The 24,057-nt window shown below is 42.4% G+C and overlaps 1 protein-coding gene across 6 annotated transcripts in view; it reads right to left on the reverse strand.

The window, feature by feature from the left end:
* The window catches only part of KLHL29 (kelch like family member 29), a 399,050-nt gene that overhangs the window by 16,265 nt on the left and 358,728 nt on the right, over positions 1-24,057 (reverse strand). For 5 of the 6 annotated variants that reach the window (XM_083830792.1, XM_083830793.1, XM_083830788.1 and 2 more), the window contains 3 exons: positions 22,315-22,495; positions 13,314-13,507; positions 4,726-4,870 (listed from right to left, as the gene is read on the reverse strand). In XM_083830792.1, the coding sequence (XP_083686918.1) occupies positions 4,726-4,870; positions 13,314-13,507; positions 22,315-22,495 (520 nt within the window). The remainder of the gene's footprint in view (positions 1-4,725; positions 4,871-13,313; positions 13,508-22,314; positions 22,496-24,057) is intronic. The other variant, XM_083830791.1, reaches the window with a different exon arrangement.

Below are 24,057 nucleotides of genomic sequence, written 5' to 3' on the forward strand. Positions count from 1 at the left end.
CACATCTCCTGCAGATATGTTGGAAGATTTAGGTTTTTCCCTTCTGGACCACCAAGACTTCCAGCTGCAAATGCTGCGTGCTTACAGCGGTGGGCTGGAGAAATGCGCGGCCGCTGGGGAGCTTCACCTGGGAACTGCTGTCCAGACAAGCTGGGCTCTCACCCCTTCCAGCACCCAAAGTTATCACAAACTTTCTGACGAGGAAACGAAGCAGCTGGGGGAGTCTGCAGCTGGTGCCGTACGTTAGCAGTGCCTGGTGGTTAAGCGCAGGAGTCACCATGCTTCACTGTTCAAGAACAAGAGCTTATTTAAAAAGAAGAGGAAAAAAAAATCCACAAACCAACCCTGTTTTTGTTGTGCTGCTCAGTCCGAGCCTAAGTTTTATTAAAGATTTCCATTCGGCAGAACCATCTAATAAATCTTACTGGTTAACAGTCAGAGGAGGAGGAAGAAAATGCTTTTCTGGTGCCTTTTGGGAATTGCTGGTACTAAATTAGCTGCTCTGGAATTATTGCTGGCACCATCACGCTGCTGCTGTACCCCGTGGAGGATCGCTGTAGCACACTTCTGTGTGCACACTGCCTGAATTCCAAGCGAGCAGGATATGGAATTTTTAATCATACGCAGAAACGCATTCCGTATTCTTTTTGCTCCTGGAAAAATAAACCCTTGAAGGGCATTGCAGGAAGGGAGAGCGCCAGCCCGCAAAGGGAGGGCTGCCCAGCGCTGCTGCCAAGCGCAGGGCTTCCAAATCTCCAAATACCCTGCGAGCTGCCAAACTGAGACGGGGCCCGTCGCACACGAGCGCCCGTTTGGCACCATCCCTCAAAGGACTAGTTCTAGGTCGACACAAATTTCTTACTGACTTCCATCAGGCTGGGCTTAATCTGGAAATGGGTGCTCAAGCTGCTCTTGTATTGAGCGCGAGCCGGAGAGCTGAGCCATTTATGTATAGTTTTTCATTAAAGGTGATTTAACCGGATATTAAAACAATTCTGATGGACCTCTATGTTTCCACATGTGCTTTGCAGGGAATATCAAGCGCTTTTCCCTTCCCTGTACTCTGAGCAACCACACTTAACATGTGGAAGCAGTGCAGCTAAAACCAGAAGTGATGCGGTCAAGATTTTCCCAGCAAATTTGGTATTGAATGATTCCTGTTGAGAGGAGATCGATAGCATGCAGTTAATTTTTAAGTTGTTTATGTTGCTGCTTTTAAATCATGTACTTTGTGATCCATGCTAATGAGTGGAAGGAGGAATTTGTAGCCTCACAGGCTAAGGTCAGAAGGGACCTGTGCGCGTAGTTAATCTGAGTTTGTGTACACGCAGACCACAGACTGTTCCCCAGGCAGCATCTCTCTTGGAAACACATCTAATCTTCTCTTAAAAACACCGTGTTGGTGAGTTCATCTGTCCCTCGCTGGTTCGCTGTTTAATTATCCTTGCTGTCAGGGAAGTGCCTCACTTCAAGGCTGAGATGCTCAACTTCACTTTCCAGCCCTTGCAACCTTGGTTTGCCATACCAAAAGCTCATTCATTTGCTCCCAGTGATCAAGTCACCTCTCAACCTTTCTTTGACAAACTCCTTAAAATTCATGTCAGAGATTTTTTTTATTTTTTATTTTTTGCAACGCGGGGTCATTCTTGCAGCTTTCACATGAACTTTGCTGGTATTTCCACATGTTGCTGGGCTGACCCGAGTCGTCCCCTCCTGGTGCCAACGCTGCGTGCAGCTGCACTCTCTCCTCCCCACGTGTTTTCATTTCCCCGTTACAGCTCATACGCTATAGCCGATATTGCACTGACAGTATTGGGCAATATAGCCAATATTCCACTGCACTGCAACGAGAGCTCATGTTTGTAGCTCCGAGTGGCCTCCTTTATGTACTCCTCCGAGGGCCTGGCTTTCTAAAGGGAGCACTGGCAGGTGCAGCTGCAGTCGTGCTTCCTAAAGATATTGCTTTGCATTTACAACGCCTCTGCTGGCTTGAGACTGCCCAACGGGGACATGCAGATAACTGCGTACATTGCTCATGCTGTAATACTTTTAACCCCACCAAGTGTTACGCCACCTGCAACCTTTACCAGGGGAGATTTTCTGTTACCTGCATTGTCGGTAGAAATATTAAATAGCATTGAAGAAGAATCAATGCTCGCTACCGATGGCCTTGCTCAATGATACCTTCTCATTAACAACTACATTTTGAGATCTGTCAGTGAAGCAGATTTAATCTCTCTAATGTGTGCCTTGTTAATTCCATATAATACCAGCCAAATACCTGGGAGAGATCGCGCTATATTATACCATCACAGTTGTCTTTAGCAGCCAGGCGTGTTTTATTAAAAAACAAAACAAAGAACCCAACTCCTACCGCCAAAGCAAAAAGCAGGTTTGTTTGACAAAGACCCACTTTCCACAAAAATGCATCGATTGCTGTTCATTATACTATTAGTATGTAGTTATTTGTTGAAGAAATCCCAAATTAACCGCTCTGTTATTTTGCGAAGGACCACCACTAGGCTAAATGAGACTACTTAGCCTGATGATGATACTTTGCAAAATTAATTGCTGCACTAAGATTCTGCCTTTCACCTTTTCAAAATATGGGAAACACTTTGGCAGTGCCCTGATCTGTCTGAAATCCCCCGAACTGTAAGAGTTATTAAAAATCAACATTAGTGGTTCCAACAGCTTCTCAGCCAAGTCCCAGAGTTGCCTGTGCGTAAGATGGCCAGTTTACCTGATTTGAGAATGTAATTCTGACCTTTTTCACATCTCTCCTTGCTGCAAGCCATACCTGCTGTTGGTCCACTCACAGTGTAAGTTGGAACCAAACTTTCTTGCTTCTTTCCAAATGCAGATGAGAAATACCCATCAGATCATTCTGTTACACTTCAGGACTCCATCAGCAATGGTTTTCTAACTGATTAAAATTATAGATTTGATCCTAACAGGTTTAAAGTCCTTTTCTTTTTACTCCTACTGGTCATCAGTACCTCAATGGTTCCCTCAGCTGCTTTTAGCAGCAGCCAACTTTTAACCTATACCTGGTATTTGTTACTGCTAAGCTTCCATTTTTTCCTATTTCCATGCCTATTGCTTTATTTAGTCTCTGTCGCAGCTTTCACATCTCTTTTTGGCCAAAATATTTTTCCTTGAACATGTCCCAGCACATTTAGAAATTTTTGAAATAGTGCCTTTATTTTTGGCATCAAATAGGATGTATTTTACTATTCCTATTTTTGGTGACTATCCCGCTGTAAATGTAGGATTCCATTCCCCCGTGCTGCTTTAGGCTTTGGCAAAAAAATCATTTAAAAGTTTGAAGTTACTTTTTATTATCGGGTGTCGTATTCTGCTTAAGGCAGGCCAGTTTATTGGGATCACCATCACGGTGCTGAAGAAACAGCTAGGACGTATGGCACTGGTTTTAACTCTCCTTGGTCAACCAGAAGGTTTGCTGTTTGTGGGGTGGAAAACAAAGCATCCCTTAGTGTCAGAAACCTTGGGAAGTGGTTGTGTGTGATGCTCGGCTAACATCCCCTGGTTGAAACAAGAATGGGCTTCAGCGGCCAAGAGAGGGCGCTCCTTAAATTATTAAAAGGAAGCAAAAAAGGGGGAAAACAAGAAAAACAAACAGCAAAAAGAGAGAAACGGAATGTGCTTTCTTAAAAATATTTTTTTTCTCCTCCACCAAAGCAAAAGACTAACCCCAAGTTGAAACACGGAGGTGATTTTTCAACTGTAGGACAGGTGTAAGAGGAATCCCTGGGCTAAGGAGCGGGCCAAAAGGAGCTGGAGAAGTGGGGTTACTGGTGGTCCTGAGGCAACCCCACTTCTCTGTCCCTGACTGCAGGGCACAACCCCTCCAGCCCTGGCTTTGCTCAGAGCCTCAAGGCACTGCTGCTGTGGAAATAAAATACCAAGCCTTCACCAAGCCCAGCCGGGAAGGGGAGATGGGTCCTCTTGTCCCTGCGCAGGGCACGGCTGGCAGCATTCACCAGCCAGCGATGGCTTTTTAGCACGGCACAGATAGCTCGGCCAGCCCCCAGCATGGGTAGGTGCTCCGCAAAGGGCTGGCGCTAGGTGATGCCTGAAACCAGCCAGCCTTTCTGCTCTCTGTACCAGTAATGCAATACTTTTTAGAAGGCCTTTAAGTCCTGCCAGTACCCGTGAGGGGTGCCAAGTTTTATTTTTGTCTGCCAGTTTGGGAAGTTTGTTAAACCTGTGACTGGGATCAGGGAAGCGAGCCCAAAAAGCAATCAAAGACACGCAATAAATAATAATTAATATCAGTGTGTGGTGCTTATTCGCTTTTTTTTTTTTTCCTTTCAAGGCTCTTTTGGCTAGATTAAAAAATCCAGTCCCACATGATGGCAGTCTCTCATACAGCGTTTACTTCTCATCCTCTGGTTACACATGGCAAAGAGAGGAAAACAGGGTGACTGTGCTCTGCTGGGGGAGCCCAGTGCATGGCCCTGCCCTCAGCCCACAGTGCCTGAATATCAGGAGACGCATGAACCACAGTAAGGTGCTAGAAGTACACTTTGGAAAACGTTGCATCCCTAAACACGTAGTTTAAAGGACTTTAAACACGTACTTTAAAACCCCAGATGGTACACAACTCCCTTCCCCTGCCCCTTCGCTATTAGGCAGCATTAGTTTATTTAGCAGCAGAAAATGTTAAGGCACCGGTAATTCAATTTGAATGGTTTTTCTCACCTGCAGAACTGCCTGGAGTGGTTCATGTTGGGACCTGCTTTAATATTGCCTTTCTCTGGGTCATAGATGGTGGTTGCCCGTGCATAAGCTCCTCCAAGAATAAAGATGAACCCATTGAGAGTGACTGCAGGAGCATATTTGTTATCTGTCAATGGAAAGCAACACTGAGATCAGTTTTAGGCTCAGGTTTGGAGACTGTTTTTTATTTATACATTCCCCTTATTTATAGATAAGTCACGTTTCTTCATACCTCCAAGGCTAGGGAAAGAAAAATGAGGAAATCTTTCCTGGTTTTGTTCTTCTCTCTTACGGTTCTCAAAGGCACTTTTAAAGTTCATCAGTCCTTCATCCCCCAGTACACCCCCCCTCTAAACTGGTAAAGTACAATTATCCTCTTGCAGAGCCTAATGGAGTCACCGTGAAAGCACCACTCTTACATATGAAATTAAGATGTCAAGTTGTTTCAGACTTTTGAATTGCTGCAAATTTTAACTCAGATGCTTCCCAACCCTGTGCAGCAGCTAAGTACAGAAGAAACCCACAGTGCAGAGTCCCACTTAATAATATTCAATAGTTGATTCTCTTTTGTATTCTACTTTTGCTTGTGGGAAGGTCACCCACACAATCCAGAAGATTATCTGAGACCTGACTTTTTTTCTCCTTCATCTGTCTCACACATTCACCTGTATTTTTATTTTCAGATGTGTGAAGTACCTCCGAGCAGTCCCGTGTATTGCAATGAACTGTGTGACACCGGGGTTTGAAATTAAGCGACTGCCTTCTCCTAAGTCACGTTCAAGCAAAGTTTCCAAGGATGCTTTGAAACTTCTCAGTTAGCTGCAACATTATTAGAAATACTAACCATAATTTATTGAATAAAATAATTCTGATTTAATTAGCTGACTTGTCCCGTATGCCGCTATCACGCCATATGCACATTATTAAATATGAGCCAGTTGGGCTGAAATTTCTCATGATGGTGTCTGTCTTAATGCGAAACAGTTTTTTTAATCAACATTTCAGCAAAACCAATCAGTAGCGTCTGGGAACAAAAGACGGGAAAATTCATTGCTTGAGTTAAAATATGCCTCACAATTAGTTCTCTAAGAATTAAGTGCCTAAGCCCTTCAGAGCAGACATTTCCTGGGTGGTTATCCTGGTGTTAGTGGACACATATTTTGCCACTTCCTATAAAAATTCTCTGTGCGTAGCTATATGTTAAAGCTTCTCCCAAGTCTGTATTTATGTATCTCAGGGAAGGGTGATCCTCTTGCATTGCCAGAGGAGAATTAGCCTGGACAAAGTGCTGCTGGCCACGTGTAGGGTGTCCAGGGCAGCACACTGGAGAGGAGGGCCACGATCTTTACTTGCGTTGCCCATGGCCTCCATACAGAGTCCAAGGGCTCTATAGGTTCCTCCCCTATCTGTGACTCTACGACTGCATCCTAAGAAAGAAAGAAATGGGCTTAAACCAACCCCAGTGACTTTACTTTTGGCATTCTCTTACCACTTGCCTGGCTGGCACTGTAACTCTGAGGTTCTTTTAAAACCATCTTACTCCATTAAAAAAATGTAACGAGAGATTTAATTTGACAGGAGTTAAGCAAAAGTTGCTGAATGTGTCCAGAAGAGTGGTAATTTCCTTAACTGGGGTTTGAAGTTGTTAAATTAAAAGGGAAATAATGGTTTTGTGGTGTCTGCCTCTGTTCCAGCATGCCTGTGGTGTGGTCTGGCGCAGTCTGGGGGAAATATGGGGCTGCAGCACCTGACGTGAACACAGACAAAACATGTTACGGGTTTAAGATGGACTCCTATTACTCTCAGCATCTACAGGCATATGTCAAAAAACACAGATGTATTAGGAAAATGTCACTGATCCTTGGGAACAGATGGGAAGAAACTAATTCATCCAGAAAATAGAACAAGGAGTATTCAGTTTCTTCTCGGTGCCACTAAGCCACTATAATTCATCAGAAAGACTTATCTGTCCTAACAACTCGTCTCACATCCCTTTCCAAATCAGGCTTGCATATGTGACATTTTTTCCAGTTAAGACACTCATCAGAATTTTTCCATATTTAATTATCACGTTTTCCTGTTTCTTTTTTTTTTTTTTTCCCTTCAACTAGCACTATTTTGCAGAAGAATAAAACTCTCGCATTAAAAAAAAAAAAAAAAGAGCTCAGCACTCAACTCCCAAATCTCACAGGGAAATTATTTGGGGCTCCCTCAAGGCAGAAACAGCGACTTCTCAGGAGACTGAATCACTGACTTCACATTCCTTTTTGTCAAAGAAAAAGAGGGAACCCCCTTGGTTATTTTTATAGTGACTTTTTTTTTTCTTTTCAAATAAGCAGTGTGATATTCTTTTTCTTCTTTTTCTTTTCTCTTTTCTTTTCTTTTCTTTTCTTTTCTTTTCTTTTCTTTTCTTTTCTTTTCTTTTCTTTTCTTTTCTTTTCTTTTCTTTTCTTTTCTTTTCTTTTCTTTTCTTTTCTTTTCTTTTCTTTTCTTTTCTTTCTTTTCTTTTCTTTTCCTTTTCTTTTCTCTTTTCTTTTCTTTTCTTTTCTTTTCTTTTCTTTTCTTTTCTTTTCTTTTCTTTTCTTTTCTTTTCTTTTCTTTTCTTTTCTTTTCTTTTCTTTTCTTTTCTTTTCTTTTCTTTTCTTTTCTTTTCTTTTCTTTTCTTTTCTTTTCTTTTCTTTTTTCTTCTTTTTCTTTTTTTTCTCTTCTCTTCTCTTCTCTTCTCTTCTCTTCTCTTCTCTTCTCTTCTCTTCTCTTCTCTTCTCTTCTCTTCTCTTCTCTTCTCTTCTCTTCTCTTCTCTTCTCTTCTCTTCTCTTCTCTTCTCTTCTCTTCTCTTCTCTTCTCTTCTCTTCTCTTCTCTTCTCTTCTCTTCTCTTCTCTTCTCTTCTCTTCTCTTCTCTTCTCTTCTCTTCTCTTTTCTCTTCTCTTCTCTTCTCTTTTTTTTTTTTTTTAAGAGGCAATCATGCTTGATTCTCATCATTTTTCCAATGCACCACCTATCTGTTGTCTTTTTAGTGCTTTTGACTTCAGCTACAAATTCATAAATTGGCATAAAGTAAGCTTGAGACTGAGAAACAAGGAAATCTCTGCTGCTTCTTTCAGGAAGGGAGAAGTTCACAGTAAACAGTACTGTAAAAACATGAAGTCACCAGGGTTGGTTTAAACCTCTCTCTTTTTTTCATTGTAAAAGGACACAGTCGTAGAGCCACAGATATGGGAGGAACAGATCCTGATGAAGATATGGCAGAAGGACACGAGGGACTCCCCTCCAGACGCTGGTGGAGAGAAGGCAGTGTATTTTACTTCTTGTTTTGTTACCATGGAGGCAGAAATTTTTCACAGACACAAGGAGCTTGGAAAACTCAAGCTGGCACCTAAGTGTAGATGACCTCCTTCAATCTGCAACCTTGCTTCATCCCAGGTGCTACCTGTGTCCTTCCCTTACCCTTTCCAGGACTTTGTAACCTCATGAAAACAGCCAGAAGCCCCCAAAGTTGGTCACTGCTGATCTGTAACATGGTAATAGTGCAAGGTGGTGGGGGACCCTGATTTTGCAAAAGCACGTTCTGGTTGGGTTTTTTGGTCAATGCTCTTGGGTGTGAGCAGAAGCTCCTGTGGGTAAGAGGATTGTAATGGGACACGGCCAGAACACTGGTTATTTCAAATACCTGCCTGAGGGAAGGAAGAAAGAGGAGAGGGAAATGGAAACTGAGGCTATGGAGTAGCAGCCTCCTTTCCTCTCCAACATTCAGATGTTGGAGCTATCAGATATGGCAATCTATGTAGGGCTGGAAAATCTTAAATGAGATTTGTACACAACAGCAAGCTCACTTGAGATTAAAAGGCAGAGTAAATGTAAAGGAAATAATAGATTAAAAGGTATCTCTACACGTGGCTAACATCATAGCATCATTCTCCTTTGCTGTTGCTGTAGGAAAACAGGCAAATATTTCTACTCTTCTAGCGACGAGTTGTTGCAGGAAGGGGTATGCACTCAGACACAATCCTTGAGCCAGCGCTGTACTTCACATGGCGTTGATAATTTAACCTACTGGTGTGCTCCTCTCTTTCTAACAACAACATGCTGTCTGTGATGTGTTTTATGGCTCTCATATCTCCTGGTACATTACATGGTCAAGTATCATAGATCTGCTTTCCATTCCAGGATTACTTACAGACCTTATGCTGCCTTCCAGTGAAGCACTCAGTCAGAGCCTGAAGTGGCACGAAAATGAATGGCAGCAGCACTTCATATGGAAACAGGTTATTAAAACCAAACCCAATACTTTTGTCAGGAGGAAGAAATGCTAGCATGCCACCAGACCTGATACGGCTCCAACCAAAGGATCTCCCTGCAGGCATGGGCGGCTGGGCTGTGGAGAATGATGAGAATGATGCACATGATGAAGCATATTGGAGAAAGGAGATGAGTTAATAGGATCCAAATCTGCTTTTAATAGGAAGCATCTCTTCCTCTCCCGGAATACTATGCAGACAAGCTCAAGAACGGCATAGTAATGGATGAGCTAGCGTCCCTCGGCAGTCAGGAGACTGCAGTCTGATCCATAACATAGCTCATGAGGCTGAAGTGCAGATATTGCAATTAGTATAGAGGTCTCCGATGTCAGCCCTTCTGGCACGGTGCTGTCACCACGAGGGGAAGCCAGTGCTCCCCGGGGAGCAAGGCAGAAGGACACAGTGGGACGAGGAATGATGATGGCCAGGAGTGCTCCAGGAATGGGCCTGATGAGTTTCGCCGTGGTGGGGAACATGCAGCAGATGAGAAGAGGAAACCAAGCTACATCACCCCACATGAAGACAGAGATGCTAGCTGATTTCTCGTAACTACACAAGACTCATTGCTTTGAGACTTCTAGGTGAGAGCCAGCCCAATCCACAGCACAAATACTGAACTTAAGGCCTTGGGAAGAGGGACAGGACAAAGACATACATCTGATTTGTCTTGTGAAGCCCAAATTCATGGGACTGGTTGTGCATTTTAACCAAACTAAGCCAGAGGATGGTGAAGTAGAAATGCCCCGATGCTGCTAACACCGTTTTCCAGATATTTCTTGCATTCATAGCTCTATGATTTGCCCACTTCAGTTTGACATATTACTCCAATAGTAAATGGTATGGGGAGGAACTAGATACTCGGATTAGAAACCAGAAATGCTCGTAGATCTTTGACCTCTGTGTTCCCATAATTCTCAGTAGATTTTAGAAGTTAGTAGTGGTGATGAATAAACACTCACAATCCAGAAACACCAATCAAAACTTGTAATTCCATCAGTAGAGATGCTGACTGTTCAGGGTATCAAAAAAGGTATATTTTAGTGCCCTGACATGAAGGCACAATGTGAACTAAAATGCAGTGACAAGATAATTAGGCTTACCTACAATCACTGACTTCAGCATGTCTATGGCCATCTTGTTAAATAGGACAAAACTTAGGAAGCTGGGCATGAAATATATTTTTAGCAGAGCTATATAGGACGACCTGGTAAGAAATGGAAGGACAACCACTACAAGGATATAGCCTGGGCTCATTTACTGTTGTAGGACTTTGGCTCAACACCAGCATACTTCTTAAAGCTCCGAACATAAGAGGATATGCAAGGTGGCTTACCAAAAACATGCGGTGCAAAAGCCCTGGGAGGCTCCACTATCCCAGTGATATCAAGTTGTGCTGCTGCAGGAACTTCTGCTGGCTCCACAGATGGGGAGGACAGAAGCAGGGCAAAGGATGGGGAACTGAGAAAGAGTATCTTCTCCAAATAGAGAGATGTGTAATCAAAACCTGTTTCTACCCCAAGGGTACCACAGCACTCGTGCAACGTGTTGGTGAGCCTAGTTTCATACCGACTGCCCACAGGTGTCCCAACATCTCATGTCAAGTGAAGGCTAAAGAACAAATGGAAACTGGGGGTGAACTCACTGCTTATTTGGAGGAGAAGGGCGGGCAGAAGAGAGCTGGGGCTGAACTATGTGGATGTGCTATCAGTCCCCACTTCATACCTGTTCAACATAGACAAGAATTCAATATCCAGCCTGCTTCACCTCCATTAAGATTATCCTAAAACTGACCCTTTCCCTCTCCATGGTTGACACCAGTGCTGCCGTGAGCTAGGCTGGCACACGATGCTTTGGAAGAGATGGATCTGTTGGGTTCAAACGTGTGCCATGCTGCATTCAACTCGCTGATGGCTGTAAAATACCAGTGACTTGAAACAGGTACTACTGGCCTAAAGATCTCCAGAGACTTCTTTTGATACCGGCATCTACTGTTGCATATTTGAACATACTTGAGGTGTTTTTAAATAATCTGTTATTCCATTTGAAGTTGAACAGGCTTCACTGATCTCGGGAGTCATCTTAAACAACACAGCTCACTGTCAGATGTCTCAGGTTACTTAGTCCGGAGAGACACCTCAAGAATCCACAAATACACACAAAAAGGCTTTGAGGCTGTCAAAGGCACCCCAGAAATGATCGTATCAGAGTTCATCTCATCTCATCTGCATTTTGTAAAAAGTAGCCCAAGACTCCTACTCCCTCTTTGTTTTGAGTAAAGGCTGACTGAACTGCACATGCAGTGTCACTCAGCTCTTTGGGGATACCGTTTGGGGATACAAGTACAGGTGATACTACGGTCTTTGTAGAGCTGGAGAAATAAAAATATATTTCCAGTATTCCTACAGCCTTTTTAGAGAAGACCAAGCATCACATCAGTTCATTTTCCCAGACATTCTCCACTGGGGTGCAATTTTTCAGACTTTGTGTTCTTTTACTTCATTTGCAAATAAATTGGCATTATACATTTCTGAACAAAGGCGCACAGCAACTCTGCATTTCATCATATATTTTATGCCTTCAACTTAACTAATTAACTTTGTTTACACCAAGAAAACATAAACACTGTCTTTTAACTTCATTGGTGTCTTTTGTGTATTTTTGTTAGGAAATGGTAGTACACAGGCATTAGAACAATGGGTGACAAACCCACCTCTGGATGGTTTGCATGATTTTTCCAAAGCACGCATAGTGTTGATGCCTGCTAGACAGTATAATGAGCCCAGGGAATGATTTCTTAGCTCCTGTGGCACTTGTGCTATTCTGGTAAGGAAAAGGAGTACCTCTTTGCATAATGCATTCATTTTTGCAATACACCCTGAGTATAGGAAAACCTCGTACCGTCAGTCAGTGGATTAAATGAACAGTGGCAGCTGCAGCCATGTGATGGAAAAGTGCAGGAAATAGGTTTGTTTGCACTGCTGTATTACATAAACATGACTTTTGCTGGTTAACGCCCTCCCGCTGGGCACTTCATGCTGCATCATACGCATGTCATGTTAAGTTATGCTGGACACAAACAGCAGCAAGGGAGTTGGAAAGCAGCAGTGCTGTCCTCACGGGGCAGGCTACAGCCATGGCTGGACCATTGCCTCGTGATCTGTTTTACTAGGAAACTCCAAGAAGAGAGTCATAATAATTGTAATGAGCTACCATAAAAAAAAAAAAAAGAGCAGCTTATTTTAGCTTTCTGAATGTTCTTAGGCCACATCTGGATACCTTATAACCATACTTGTGTAATTTATGGCTTGCTGCTCATACTTGATCTACCAGGCTGAACATCGAGATCATGTTTTTTAACACGAAGCATCTTGTGCCACAGTTTCAACACAACGAAGAGGTTTAGGACTCAAAAGCAAGGCATCCTAAAACAGCTTCTCTGTGATGACTGCATGAGAGCTGTTTCTTTGGACACATGGTCCAGGTCAGCTGTCACCTGCAGGAACACCCTTGTGAGGCTGAATGCTGCATTTCCAAAAGCAGCCTCAACTTTCAAGGTTCAAGTTGGCACAGAAAGGAAATAAACTGCAATCTTCTGAGCACTACCATAACTTTGGAAGACTCTACTTCTGAAGTTGGCTTCCACCCTGGAAAATTTGGCCTCTCACCTTGCTCTTTTTCTAAAAAATAGAGCTTTCTGCTCCATCTTGTAAAAAGTTCAGAGAGCTTGAGGGCATCATATACTAATAAACACAGTTTTAATAATCTACATGTCTTGGACATCTCAGAATCTGAAACATGTATGCCTTTCAACACCACTGATAAATCCCAGTTAAGAATGGCCACCACTTCCTACCAGAGAGGAGCCATTTTAACAAAAACAGGAGTAATAATCCATTGACTGAGCAGTGTTGTTTTAAGCACGGAGCAACATATGATATTAGAATGAAGTTTCACTGCACTTCACGATTTTCCGGATCTAAAATTGCTAGTTGTCCATGCCTAATAACTGCTTTCCTTTCTCCTCTACTTTGAACTCATCACTTCTAGCTGATAACTAGCTGTATTAATGAGTGACAATTGCCTTCAGTAAAGAACCAGATAATTGCCTCTCTGGTATAAAATACATGCATTCCTGCCAATCTGCTATAAACATATCTCCCCCCCCCCAAAAAAAAAAAACAACTAATTTGCTTTGCGCAAAGGCATTAAAATACTTGTAGCACAGAGATTTCTGTCATAATACGAGTTTGCTCTGACAACACGAACCCCTTACCGATCATTGGAGATTCTATAAAACTCCACGAATTAGTCTGGGGGATGTAGGACTGTAAGACCCCAGCAGCTCGTCCGGCTTCATTCACCCCACCAAAGACGTAGATCTTCCCACCACAAACGGTAGCAGCGGCCGAATGCACAGCCTTGGGCAGAGGAGCGATGGTCTCCCACTGGTTGGTGATTGTATCGTACCTGCGATGAGAGCAATTGGAGTGAGCTGAGATGATGCAATGCCAGTTGAAGAGTAAAGGCAGGATAGACAGGCAGAGAAAGCAGGCTGGGATATAAGAGAAAGGCAGCTTGACAAGCTGAAGAAAAGCAGAGGTGGAAATGTATTTTCTAACATCATACAAATTCAACCACTTGGTAAATAGTGTAATTAACGCCTTTTCTGAGCTTTTAAAACATTGATAAAAGCCCAGAGAAAGCTAGTCCTATTTTCTGTATATGCCTCTCAAATCTGATTATAGTCCAAGCTAAAGAAACTCAGGACATCTTTGTTGAGATGTCTTCCACTAATTAATTTCTATTAACGACTATACAATGAGATTATTCTTGCAAATCAGTGCAGTGATATCCAATAGCAACCGCAGGCAGGCAGCTGTTAATATACTTCAGTTGTTCAGCTTGTGGAACACATCTCACCTGCACTATAATGCAACACGATAGCTCTTTTTACTCTAGTTAACTGACCAGCGATGCACATTCTGTGTCAGAGTGAGTTGCTTCCATTTATTTTCTATTGTGCAAACCATGTGCTTCATTGCAGGATGCTGCAAATGTTAATGCCAGAATAAGATTTCACCATTGCATCCATATTTGACAAGAACCAAACAGAAAAGGGTATGCATGAAAGTGCTAAATTAGTTTTAAGGTCATCAGTATCTGATTTAATTAAGCCATTGACCATAAGGGATGTGCAGTTAATAATCCATGGATGAAGATTCATTTTAGACAATGTCACAAGTACAGACGTCAATTTTTTTTAAAGATAATGTGGCAGGGATCCAAATAGCTGCTCTAAAATGAGTCTTGGAGACAGTGGAAAATAATGTGATTTTTAGGCTTCAATATTTCCATGTAATGGCACATTCAGCCAACGAGGACTTTCCTGTGAAGCAATTACTCAGAACTGTGTACTGCAAGAACAGAAGTCCTCTTCACCCATTCGGGGCTTTTGTTCTTAATATTAGTAATATGCAATATGCAAACATTAAATGAATCCACGGCCACAAATCCATCTGTAGAAAATGATTTAGCAACAGGGGAATTCTCCCTTTGTAACATGTCCCTCAAATACTCACTGCCCAAACTTGGGGAGAATATAAGGGACAAAAGAAATAAATGGTGGAAGCAGCACAAACTAATGTGCTTAATGAAAGTGCATTAATGAGTTTCCAAGTAATATAACCAAAAGTAATTAACACACTCATAAATGAAGAAAAGGAGGCAAACTTTAACTGAAAAATAAAAAGTGAGTAAAGTCCCTTTTAATGAGAATGGAGAACTGCATTTTACAATGCTCTAAATTAGTAACTGAGAAATTAAATTCATCTACAACGAAGTGATCAAAGGGGAGAAATATAATGAGATTAAACAACACTGTGCTGGGAACATTCAGGAGGACACAACTATATTGTGCTGATTCTTCAAGTCTGGTACCAAACCCACCAAAACCAAGACTGGAGATGCATGTTTGACTACACAAACCTCTTCCAGGTAAGGCACCACATGCAGCATCTCTTGCATTTGCCCACAGCCCTCAAGGCAGCACTCACTGCCATCCTAGCAGATAGGCAAAAATGTCAGATAATGTACAGTTTCATACACCATTTTTTGGTTGCACTTTGCTAACTTGCCTACTGCAGTAATTTTGGGTTTGGTAATTCACTTTTTGATGTGTATAATAAAACTGGTTAAGGAATTGGTTAATTGGTAAGAAATTGGAAAAAAAAAAGAAAAAAGAAAACAAAAAAAACAGCTGAAAAGAACTGATTTTCTTTATAGCTCCCCAGCTTCTGGGATATGAATTGTATCTGTCACCCTATACTTAGCACCACTGTCAGTCCGAACTTCAGAAACGTTTCTGGCCAGTCTACAGGGTCTGAGAGGAGAAGGTGGGCAGCCGTGCTGCCTTCCCTGGCTCTGTCAGAAATACCTGGAAGACTGCTGCTTCCAAGACAGACACATTACTGCTAACGACTTTCTGACCCTCCTAATACATTTTCAAAGGAGGGGTTATAGCCTTCAAATTTGCTGGGAGTTGGGGGATGTTGAGGACCATGTTTACAGGAATACTGGTGAAAGATTCAAATTGCAGAAACAAAAGTTCATTTTCTGGATGAATTTTAATGGGACCCCAGAGGCCTCCTAGACTCCATTTTTCGCCCACATTCACTACTTTCCATTTATACTTCAAAATGACAAGAACTGATCTTTCTGTCTTCTGCTCTCCATCTGCAACCAGAGAAGCGACCGGTTTCACTTCATCTGCTGAAAGCCAAAGGCTGTAAATCTACAGGACACAGGTGCAAGTGGGACAGCTTAAAAATGCTCATCTTGAGTGTCCTTTGGTTTCAAAAGCCAGTGAACCATAAAGCAGGTGGCAGCCAGTCCTTGTCCACCCAACACCACCACCCAACCTGGGTTTTATATGGGCTGCTTCTTTCACTTACTTAAGAGGATTGCTTACTTCTGTGGTTAAAAAAGAGAAAGAGGTGCCTTCAAGTTCCTCCATCCACTGGGAATTTATTCCCCTGGTTCATTACCTCCTTGCGAAATGGTAGGCCTGATTTCTAGTCTCTGTTTTGCTTCAGCTCCCACCCATCTGACAGTAAGTCTTTTTTTCTGTTAGATTATAAAAATGTCTACTGTCAAAACTCTCTCTTTCACGTATGGACTTGCAGAAAATAATAAAGTCACCTCTTCACCTTCTATAGGATAAACTAAGTAGTCTAAGCTCCTTAAGTTTCCCCCTACAAAGCAGGTTTCCATCATTTTGGTCTAGCTCAAGTCAGCTCTTAATGTGTTCACAGACGGATTTGCACCAGATTAACTAAATTGGTTTAAAAATTAATAAAGTTGAATCTTTATAACCTTTTTAAAGACGGGAAATAACAACACCTGCTTTGCCTGTCTGCCCTCTGGCCTCTCCTTTCGCCACATCATCTCCAGTGATGCCATCTCTCCATCACCTCTGGTGCTAGTGAGGCTCTTCGTCTGCCTTTAACACCATCTCTACTCATGGGCCAGCAGGGAGGGAACTGATTTAAAAAATAATCACTTTGATCACTTTCCATTAGTCAAGTTTTGCATTTGATTCTCCTGTTTGAAGCCATAGATGGAGACTTAATGGGAGCTGGCTTTGAGCCATGCAAAGGTTTTTCTTCCTTCTCCTCCGCTGATCCCTTCAGCCCCAGCGTGCCCATGCCTCTCCTTGGCTGTAGGCCTAGTAGGCCCATCCAGTATGCTGAACGTGAAACTTCAAGGACATCTCCTTTCACGTGACAGACTCCTGGTTTGGCAGTCCACTCGGTGTTACATGGATGCCCTTGCAAGCCTTCCTCTGCCCCGCGTGCAGTCCAGCATCCCGCGGTCCGTGGCCCTGCCATGCTCTGGACACCAGGCTTTCGACGCGTGCAGGACGTGTGTGTCCCAACCTGTCACATCTCCTGCACCGAGCTGTGTCGTCTCACCTGACCCTTGTGCAGGCACTACGCTCTGGTTTATGTTTTATTTATATACCCCTGATAAGGCAAATGATCTGAACCCAGCAGAAACTACAGCCCAGGCGTGAAGAAAACACACTCAGAAATAACCTTGCTACTTTTCAAAACTCTCCACTGACAGGATTTCAGCTGTGGGCCTGATCCTCCTCTTGCTTCACTTGTTTAGTTTAGCACCTCCTTTCTCGCTTTTCCCCTACAACCCTGATATTAACAGCAGAAAACCCCGTCACTTCAAGTTGTGCCATTTGCTTCTCTGCCTTGTTGACTTTTGATCCCTCCAGTACCTGAAAATAGCTTCCCCCCCCCCCCTTAATTTCTCTCCTTCTAGATTGAACAGCCGTATAAATATCTTCATTTATTCGCATTATAAAATCCTTGCAACACGGTCAGTAGCTTACAGACATGCACTCTCCAGTTTCTTATACATTATTTAATTCTGTTTGTAGGAAAGCTGCTATTTAAAATAAAGCTGTACAGTGTCATATTGATCTGCTCTTCAGATGATTCACGTGTTGTTTAAAATCATATTAATGGATTACTATTTTTTGCCTTTTTTATTTTCTTCTGACTGTTCTGAGGAGCTTAAGAAACTATTCTTGGACAAGGCGATATATTTAATTTTCTTAACACATCAATAAAACAGTAGGTTCTGAAGCAGTTTATAAAGCTTCTAAGGCTTATTTTTACATTGAATTTTTTAGACTCTCTTCCAAGTACACACTGCCAGCTGAAGTAATCTCCCAGTTTTAGACAACCCTATTGTAAAAGTGCTGTCAGGTCAAGGGGATTCATCTTCTTCTGTCCTTCAAACAGATAATAACCACAAAGCACCCACATTTCCACACTTTTAGTCACATATATTGTCTTGTCAGCATATGCAGTCTTCTCAGCTCTCAAATTGCATATATAACAAGGCCCATCCATTATCTAAAAACCTAGTTCGTGGATCCACTTCATTTCTCCGCCTCCCAACTCAACTCATATCTCAGAAGAAGACAGAAAGTGTAATACTCTCTCGCCTAATACCTAATGACTCGCTCCCTGTCACACAGGAACTTGCCAGAGGGGCTTGATTGAGAACTGCAGTCATGCTGTTATTTTCCTAAACAGCCATTCCAAAAACATAACTCTCCCTGAATGTATACCCATGTATATTCACAAGAACAGACTTATAACTCAGCCAGTCTGGCACATGCATATTGTTTTAAGATGAGTAATAAATGACTCCCACCTGTCTGTTTGTGGTAGTCCTGTAATATTATCCGTCAAAATAGAACTTTACTGTCTCTTTGCAGACAAATGGCAAATAAAGGGTAAAAAAAATCTCAACCCTATTGAAGTTGATGGGAAAACACCCACTGATTTAAGTGGCACCAGAATTTCTTGTTGAGGCTGCACCCTTCAGCATCGATGACACAACTGAAAGCACGGACAGAAGCGCTCAGGAGCTGATGCCATAAATCATTACGAGCCTGATGGTCCCTACTTGCTTTAATGCTTTCTAATGGTGCAGCAGATATATTAGGTGCAACCAGGTAATAGCATGTATAGCTAATATGGTCTGACAACTGTTTCAAAAAAATAAAACAAAAACATCTTTGTAAAATTTTAACCATTTAGGATGAAATGTTTCAAAAATGCCCAGAAAAACACAGGTGGAGAACAAGAAGAAAACTGGTGGTAAATATTATTTTTGCCATTTTTGGAGACCAGCTGTAGCAAGACGCCTGGCAGACTCCATGCTCTGGGACTGCTAACTGGTGAAGTCAGGGTAGGTCACTGTGGACAGGAGATGTGCCGTCTAAAATGCCAGTGAAAACACATTGAAATCTGGTCAAAGCTGGGCACAGTCACACTTGGGTTAATGGAGTAAGCAGAAAGCAAAATGTTGGTAAAGATAATATGTATGTGGATGAGGGGAGGTGGTGGATGGCCTGGAGATGGGAGGGTGTTCAGTGTGTTGCTCTTCACACTGGTGGCACAGTCCTGGACTGTATCATGCACTAGGCCTGGATAAGTCCCCATAGCTCCATCTGGGTGAATAACATGACTGTAACCTCAGATGAGTCCTTTGGGATGAAAAACAACCAAAAACTCAAGACAGCGTAGTCCTGAAATTCAACACTGAGGGTCAAAATGTCCGCCTGGGGGGTAAATGTAATTTTGGGTATCACTTAACTTGAAGCATGTGGTCATGTCACCTTATTATTATTTTAATACAATGCTTTTGTAAGACCTGCTGGAATGACAGAGAGGTTCCCCCTTCAGCAAGACGGTATCTCAGTGTCCCATCCAAAACCCTAGCACAGTATTCGCAGAGAAATGTGCAGCCCCAACAGAAATATGGTGGGAAAAAGCCATCTCCTTGTAGCTCTCTATGGGGAGAAGAAAGAGAAGACAGAGGCAAAAGGTGTGTATTAACTGTGCATATGACAGCAGACAACTGAGCAATGACAGTGATGTTATTATGTATGCTAATGGTTGCAACCCAAATTCAGGTGGCCTCACTGCTTGCAAAAGTAGGAACAGTGATTCCCACTATTCAAATTACTAAGCACTCAAAGAAATTAGCTGCCTGGTCCAAATGGGAAATGCTTTTGTCTGAAAAGGTGTGAGCTTGCTCAGTACAGCTACGAAGGTCATCTTTTTCTCACCTGTGTTTCTAACAGCGGACCCCTGAAACATCCTTTCCAAAACACATGGCTTAGCAATGGCATGTTTTGCTTCCGTAATTCCCCGCTGTCATTTTAATACAAAGAACAAAAAAGAAAACATCCAAAAAGCTCTTGGCATAACCCAAAAGAGGCCATGTTGCACTTTTTCCCTGGCTGTGTCTCGCAAGTCACTTTATAGACAATAGCAGATTAATTATAACCATGGGTTTAACAAATCCCCATGACAAGGCATCCTTATTGTGGTAGAGGCAGCATGCACTGAAATGATAGGGAGGAAATCTACTACTTCCCTATGTAAAAGTCTCTTGGTGGGCTTGCTACAAATGAAAGCTAGCAGAGCTGCTCTCACTGAGCCACGCTGGGCACACCAAGTGTGAATTTGCAGACTGCAATGTCATTTGTAGCAAGGGTTTGGGCGATGGCAATGACAGGGAATGAGAGGGGTTAATGTTGTTTGATTCAGCTGGCCGACATTTTGGACGCATTGCTAAAGGGAGGCCATGAAAATCAGAGCAGAGAAAGAAATGAGACTGGGAAAAATTAAAGCAGATACTTTAATCAAGGACATTTATCAAGACACCTCTCTGTGGTAGCATTAGTTAGATGTTCCTCTGGATCGAGAGATGGAGCGGAAGGCTGTGTCTCTTTCCTGAGCTTGCACCTTCCCACATTCACAAAAACACTTCTCCTAGCTAAAAATGTCCTGACTTAAATTTTAGTACAAATGCATTCAGAAATCAGAAAAAAAAAAAAAAAAGATCTGCATAAAACAGTGAGATTTTCTTCAAAGCAAGTCCCAGGGGCAGTGCCCACCTTAAGCTCAGAGTAAGGAGCGAAGCAATGCTCATGTGTAGCATTCGCTATTATTTATTATTCATTCTTTGCTGCCTGCATTTCCCCGACTTGCTGAGAGCATCACCAAAGTCAGTTCTTCAGCCCATGCCCGGGCTGGGAGGGGAGGCCACCTGCAGACCCCGTCCCACAGCATATGTCCTTTCCAGTGGCTATTTTGTCAAATCCTTCTCTCCCAGGCAAAATAATGCCAAATTTGTGAAGACAGAGGAACACAAAACTAGGGCCATATGTGAATAGTGATCGCTCAGCACCAGACAGATCTTCCTGGCCATGCATAAAACAGGTACCATCTGCTCTGTGTCCACCCGCATCATCCTCTACACTTTAAAGACCTAATGTGATGTCTTACTGATGCTTCCTCCCTGCTACCGCCTTTACTCATTCCCCAGACTGATCTGTCCCATGCACTGAACTAGGCAGAAACCCTTCAGGAAAAAAAAAAAAAAGGGTAATCATATGACTGTACCAAAAAATAGAGATACAGTAGGAAACTTTTTGAAACATGAAAAAGCTTTCAACATAGGTTGTGGTATTTAGTATTTGTGATACCTACTTAAATGAAAAAAAATATCCCCTGCATTAATGGAACATAAATGTTGCAAGCCCCAAATCCAGAAATAATAGATAGAAAACATCTCTAATCCTACTGTTTTGAAAAATGCATTATTTTTTTTTTTGCATATCTTGCTTAATGACATATCCCTTTTTGGATTGTCTGCTAAGGCAACTTTTTTGGGAACTGCCTGCTTCAAAATATTGCTGAAGTAGTCAAATTCAGCACTTAAAACTGACAAAAAGAAAGAAAACTTGTATTTTTGGCTGCCAGATTCACTAACGGAAAGTATTTCACAGAAATGTCTCATCAATCTATTGTCACAATACATTTTTAAGTGTTTGGGTAAGGCTAAGGATGTACTGATCTTTTTGGAATGGAATACTCTTATACTGCATTTCAGTATTCATTAATTTCTATATTTTCATGAGAATACTGATACGCACAGAAAATACTATCTTTTATTGAATATTATTGTTGACATGAAATTAGTCAGCTTTGGAATTTTACTTTGTTAAATCTTTATTTTTTGTTTCTGTTCCTTCATTTTTTTAAAGTTTCATGTGAGAACAGGAATTTTTTTCTATGTGGATCGTCTTGAAAAGGAAAGTTTCCATTCTCTTCCATTTCTATTTAGTCCCTCTCAGCCAGGAATTCAAAACTGTTTCCATTTACTGGTAGTTTTATTCTGAGCTTGGCAAGTCCCAGCTCCAGGCCAAGAGCACCAAAGGAAGGACCTTCCTTCCAGCCAGGCCAGGGCTGGGGTTCTTCACCAGAAGGGTGCACGTGAGAAATCTACTTTGCTGTTGCTCTTTTTAGTTAAAAAAAAAAAAATATATATATATTTTGTAGTCTGTAAAGACTTCCATCAGTACTAAATTCAAAGGATGTTTATTAGTTCATTGTGTAATTTGTGTTAAATGTCCAAAGAAGCTTAATTCCTCCCTTTCCTCCCCTGAGCAAACCAACAAACTGGCAGCTTTCCTCTTTGGTTTTGAAACAATGGTTTCCACTGAAGCTTTAAAAGAAATCTAATCTTGCATATTTTCCTTCTTTCTTAACTGTTACAAAAGCTTATTTTAACACATACGGCACATTTGACGTGTCTTTTAAAAGGAAAAGCATCCTTTAACACAGCATGAAGTCAAAGCACCAGCAAACCACATTTTTTTAAATATTTTTTTTTACCTTTCCACATGGTCAACGTTGCCTGCCACACCGACCCCTCCAATGGTATATATTTTCCCATCGTACACCAGACTGTTATGTCGACACCTGGGGACTGTCATTCGGGACACGAGGTTCCAGTTATCGAGCAAGGACATGTAACACCAGACATCGGCGAGCGTGACACCCGATTCCATGCCGCCTGGCACCAACATGCGGGCGAGGGAAAGAAAAGGGGAGAATTACGTGAGCTCCTGGAACGGCAGCAGCTCTGCACACAGCAATCAAAGCCAGTTACAAAGTAAAAACTCTTCAAATGACATTTGACTAATTAAAATAAATCACCCTCAATTCTGAGCATCTGTTCCGATGATGCATATCTGTGTCATTTATTCATGCGTCCCAAAGGCTGTTTTTTTTTTTTTTATTAGATGACATGAAGAAATCAAGATGTCAGACTATGAGGGACATGTACGTAAGGGGATAGACCCTTTCCAATGTTCATAAATAACTTCCAGTCTATTACATTACTGCAACACTTGCAAGAAGGTGTCATGAGGCAGAGCCTATCTTGGCTTGCAAGACACAGTCCAGTCTGAAATCTAAATGCTTAATACAGTGATGGATGGAAGCAGCACATACACGGGCAAAACAAAGCCAGTGCTTGCATTGTAGGCTTGATGCCTAATTTTCAGGGACAAATTCCTTATTTATTTTCATTTGCTGATGAAAGGAAGAACCAGATGTACTGCTCCTGTAAAACAGTTTCAGATGCTCAAGTGAAATCACAGAATCATAGAATGGTTTGGGTTGGAAGGGGCCTTAAACATCGTCTGTTTCAACTCCCTGCCATGGGCAGGGACATCCCCACCACATCAGGTTGCCCAGGGCCTTGTCCAAACCTGGCCTTGAATACCTCCAGGGATGGGGCAGCCACAGCTTCTCTGGGCAACCTATTTCAGTGTCTCACCGTCCTCAGAGTAAAGAATTTCTTCCTCATGTCTAATCTAAACCTACCCTCTTTTAGTTTAAAGCCATTACTCCTTGTCCTATCCCTACACCCCCTGACAAAGAGTCCCTCCCCAGCTTTCCTGTAGGCCCCATTTAGGCACTGGCAGGCTGCTGTAAGGTCTCCCTGGAGCCTTCTCTTCTCCAGGCTGAACAACCCCAACTCCCTCAGCCTGGCTTCACAGGAGAGGTGCTCCAGCCTCCGATTGTCCTTGTGGCCCTCCTCTGGACTTGCTCCAACATGTCCACGTCCTTTTTATGTTGTGGACTCCAGAGCTGAGCTCCCGGTGGGGTCTCATGAGAGCGGAGCAGAGGGGGAGAATCACCTCCCTTGATCTGTTGGCCACACTTCTTTGGATGCAGCCCAGGGTACGGTTGGCTTTCTGAATATTTATATTGGTTTTCTGAAATATTTATTTTGGTCAGTTTTAAACTTCTGACTGAAGCTTCCAGTGTAGCTACTTAGTGGGTGCCTCGTTATCCCCACTTTGAAGCACAAAGAGGTTAAATGATTTATCTGAGACCACACTAGGAGTCTGCGATGGAGCCAGGAAAAGAAATGAGACTCTCAGTTCTGTAGTTTAATGACAAACCCAGGCTTTCACCTTCCTTTTTCTCTCTCCAAAACTATGCTATGCAGCGTGGAGTCCAGTACTTTGAGCTTGTGGGGAGTTCATTCCCACTTTTGTTGGTTCCCCTTCCCTTTTTCCTGTTTCTTGTATGTTTTAGCAAACAAAATACCACTGACACTCTGCT

Source organism: Anser anser, assembly GCF_964211835.1.
Source record: "Anser anser genome assembly, chromosome: 3".
NCBI lineage: Eukaryota > Metazoa > Chordata > Aves > Anseriformes > Anatidae > Anser > Anser anser.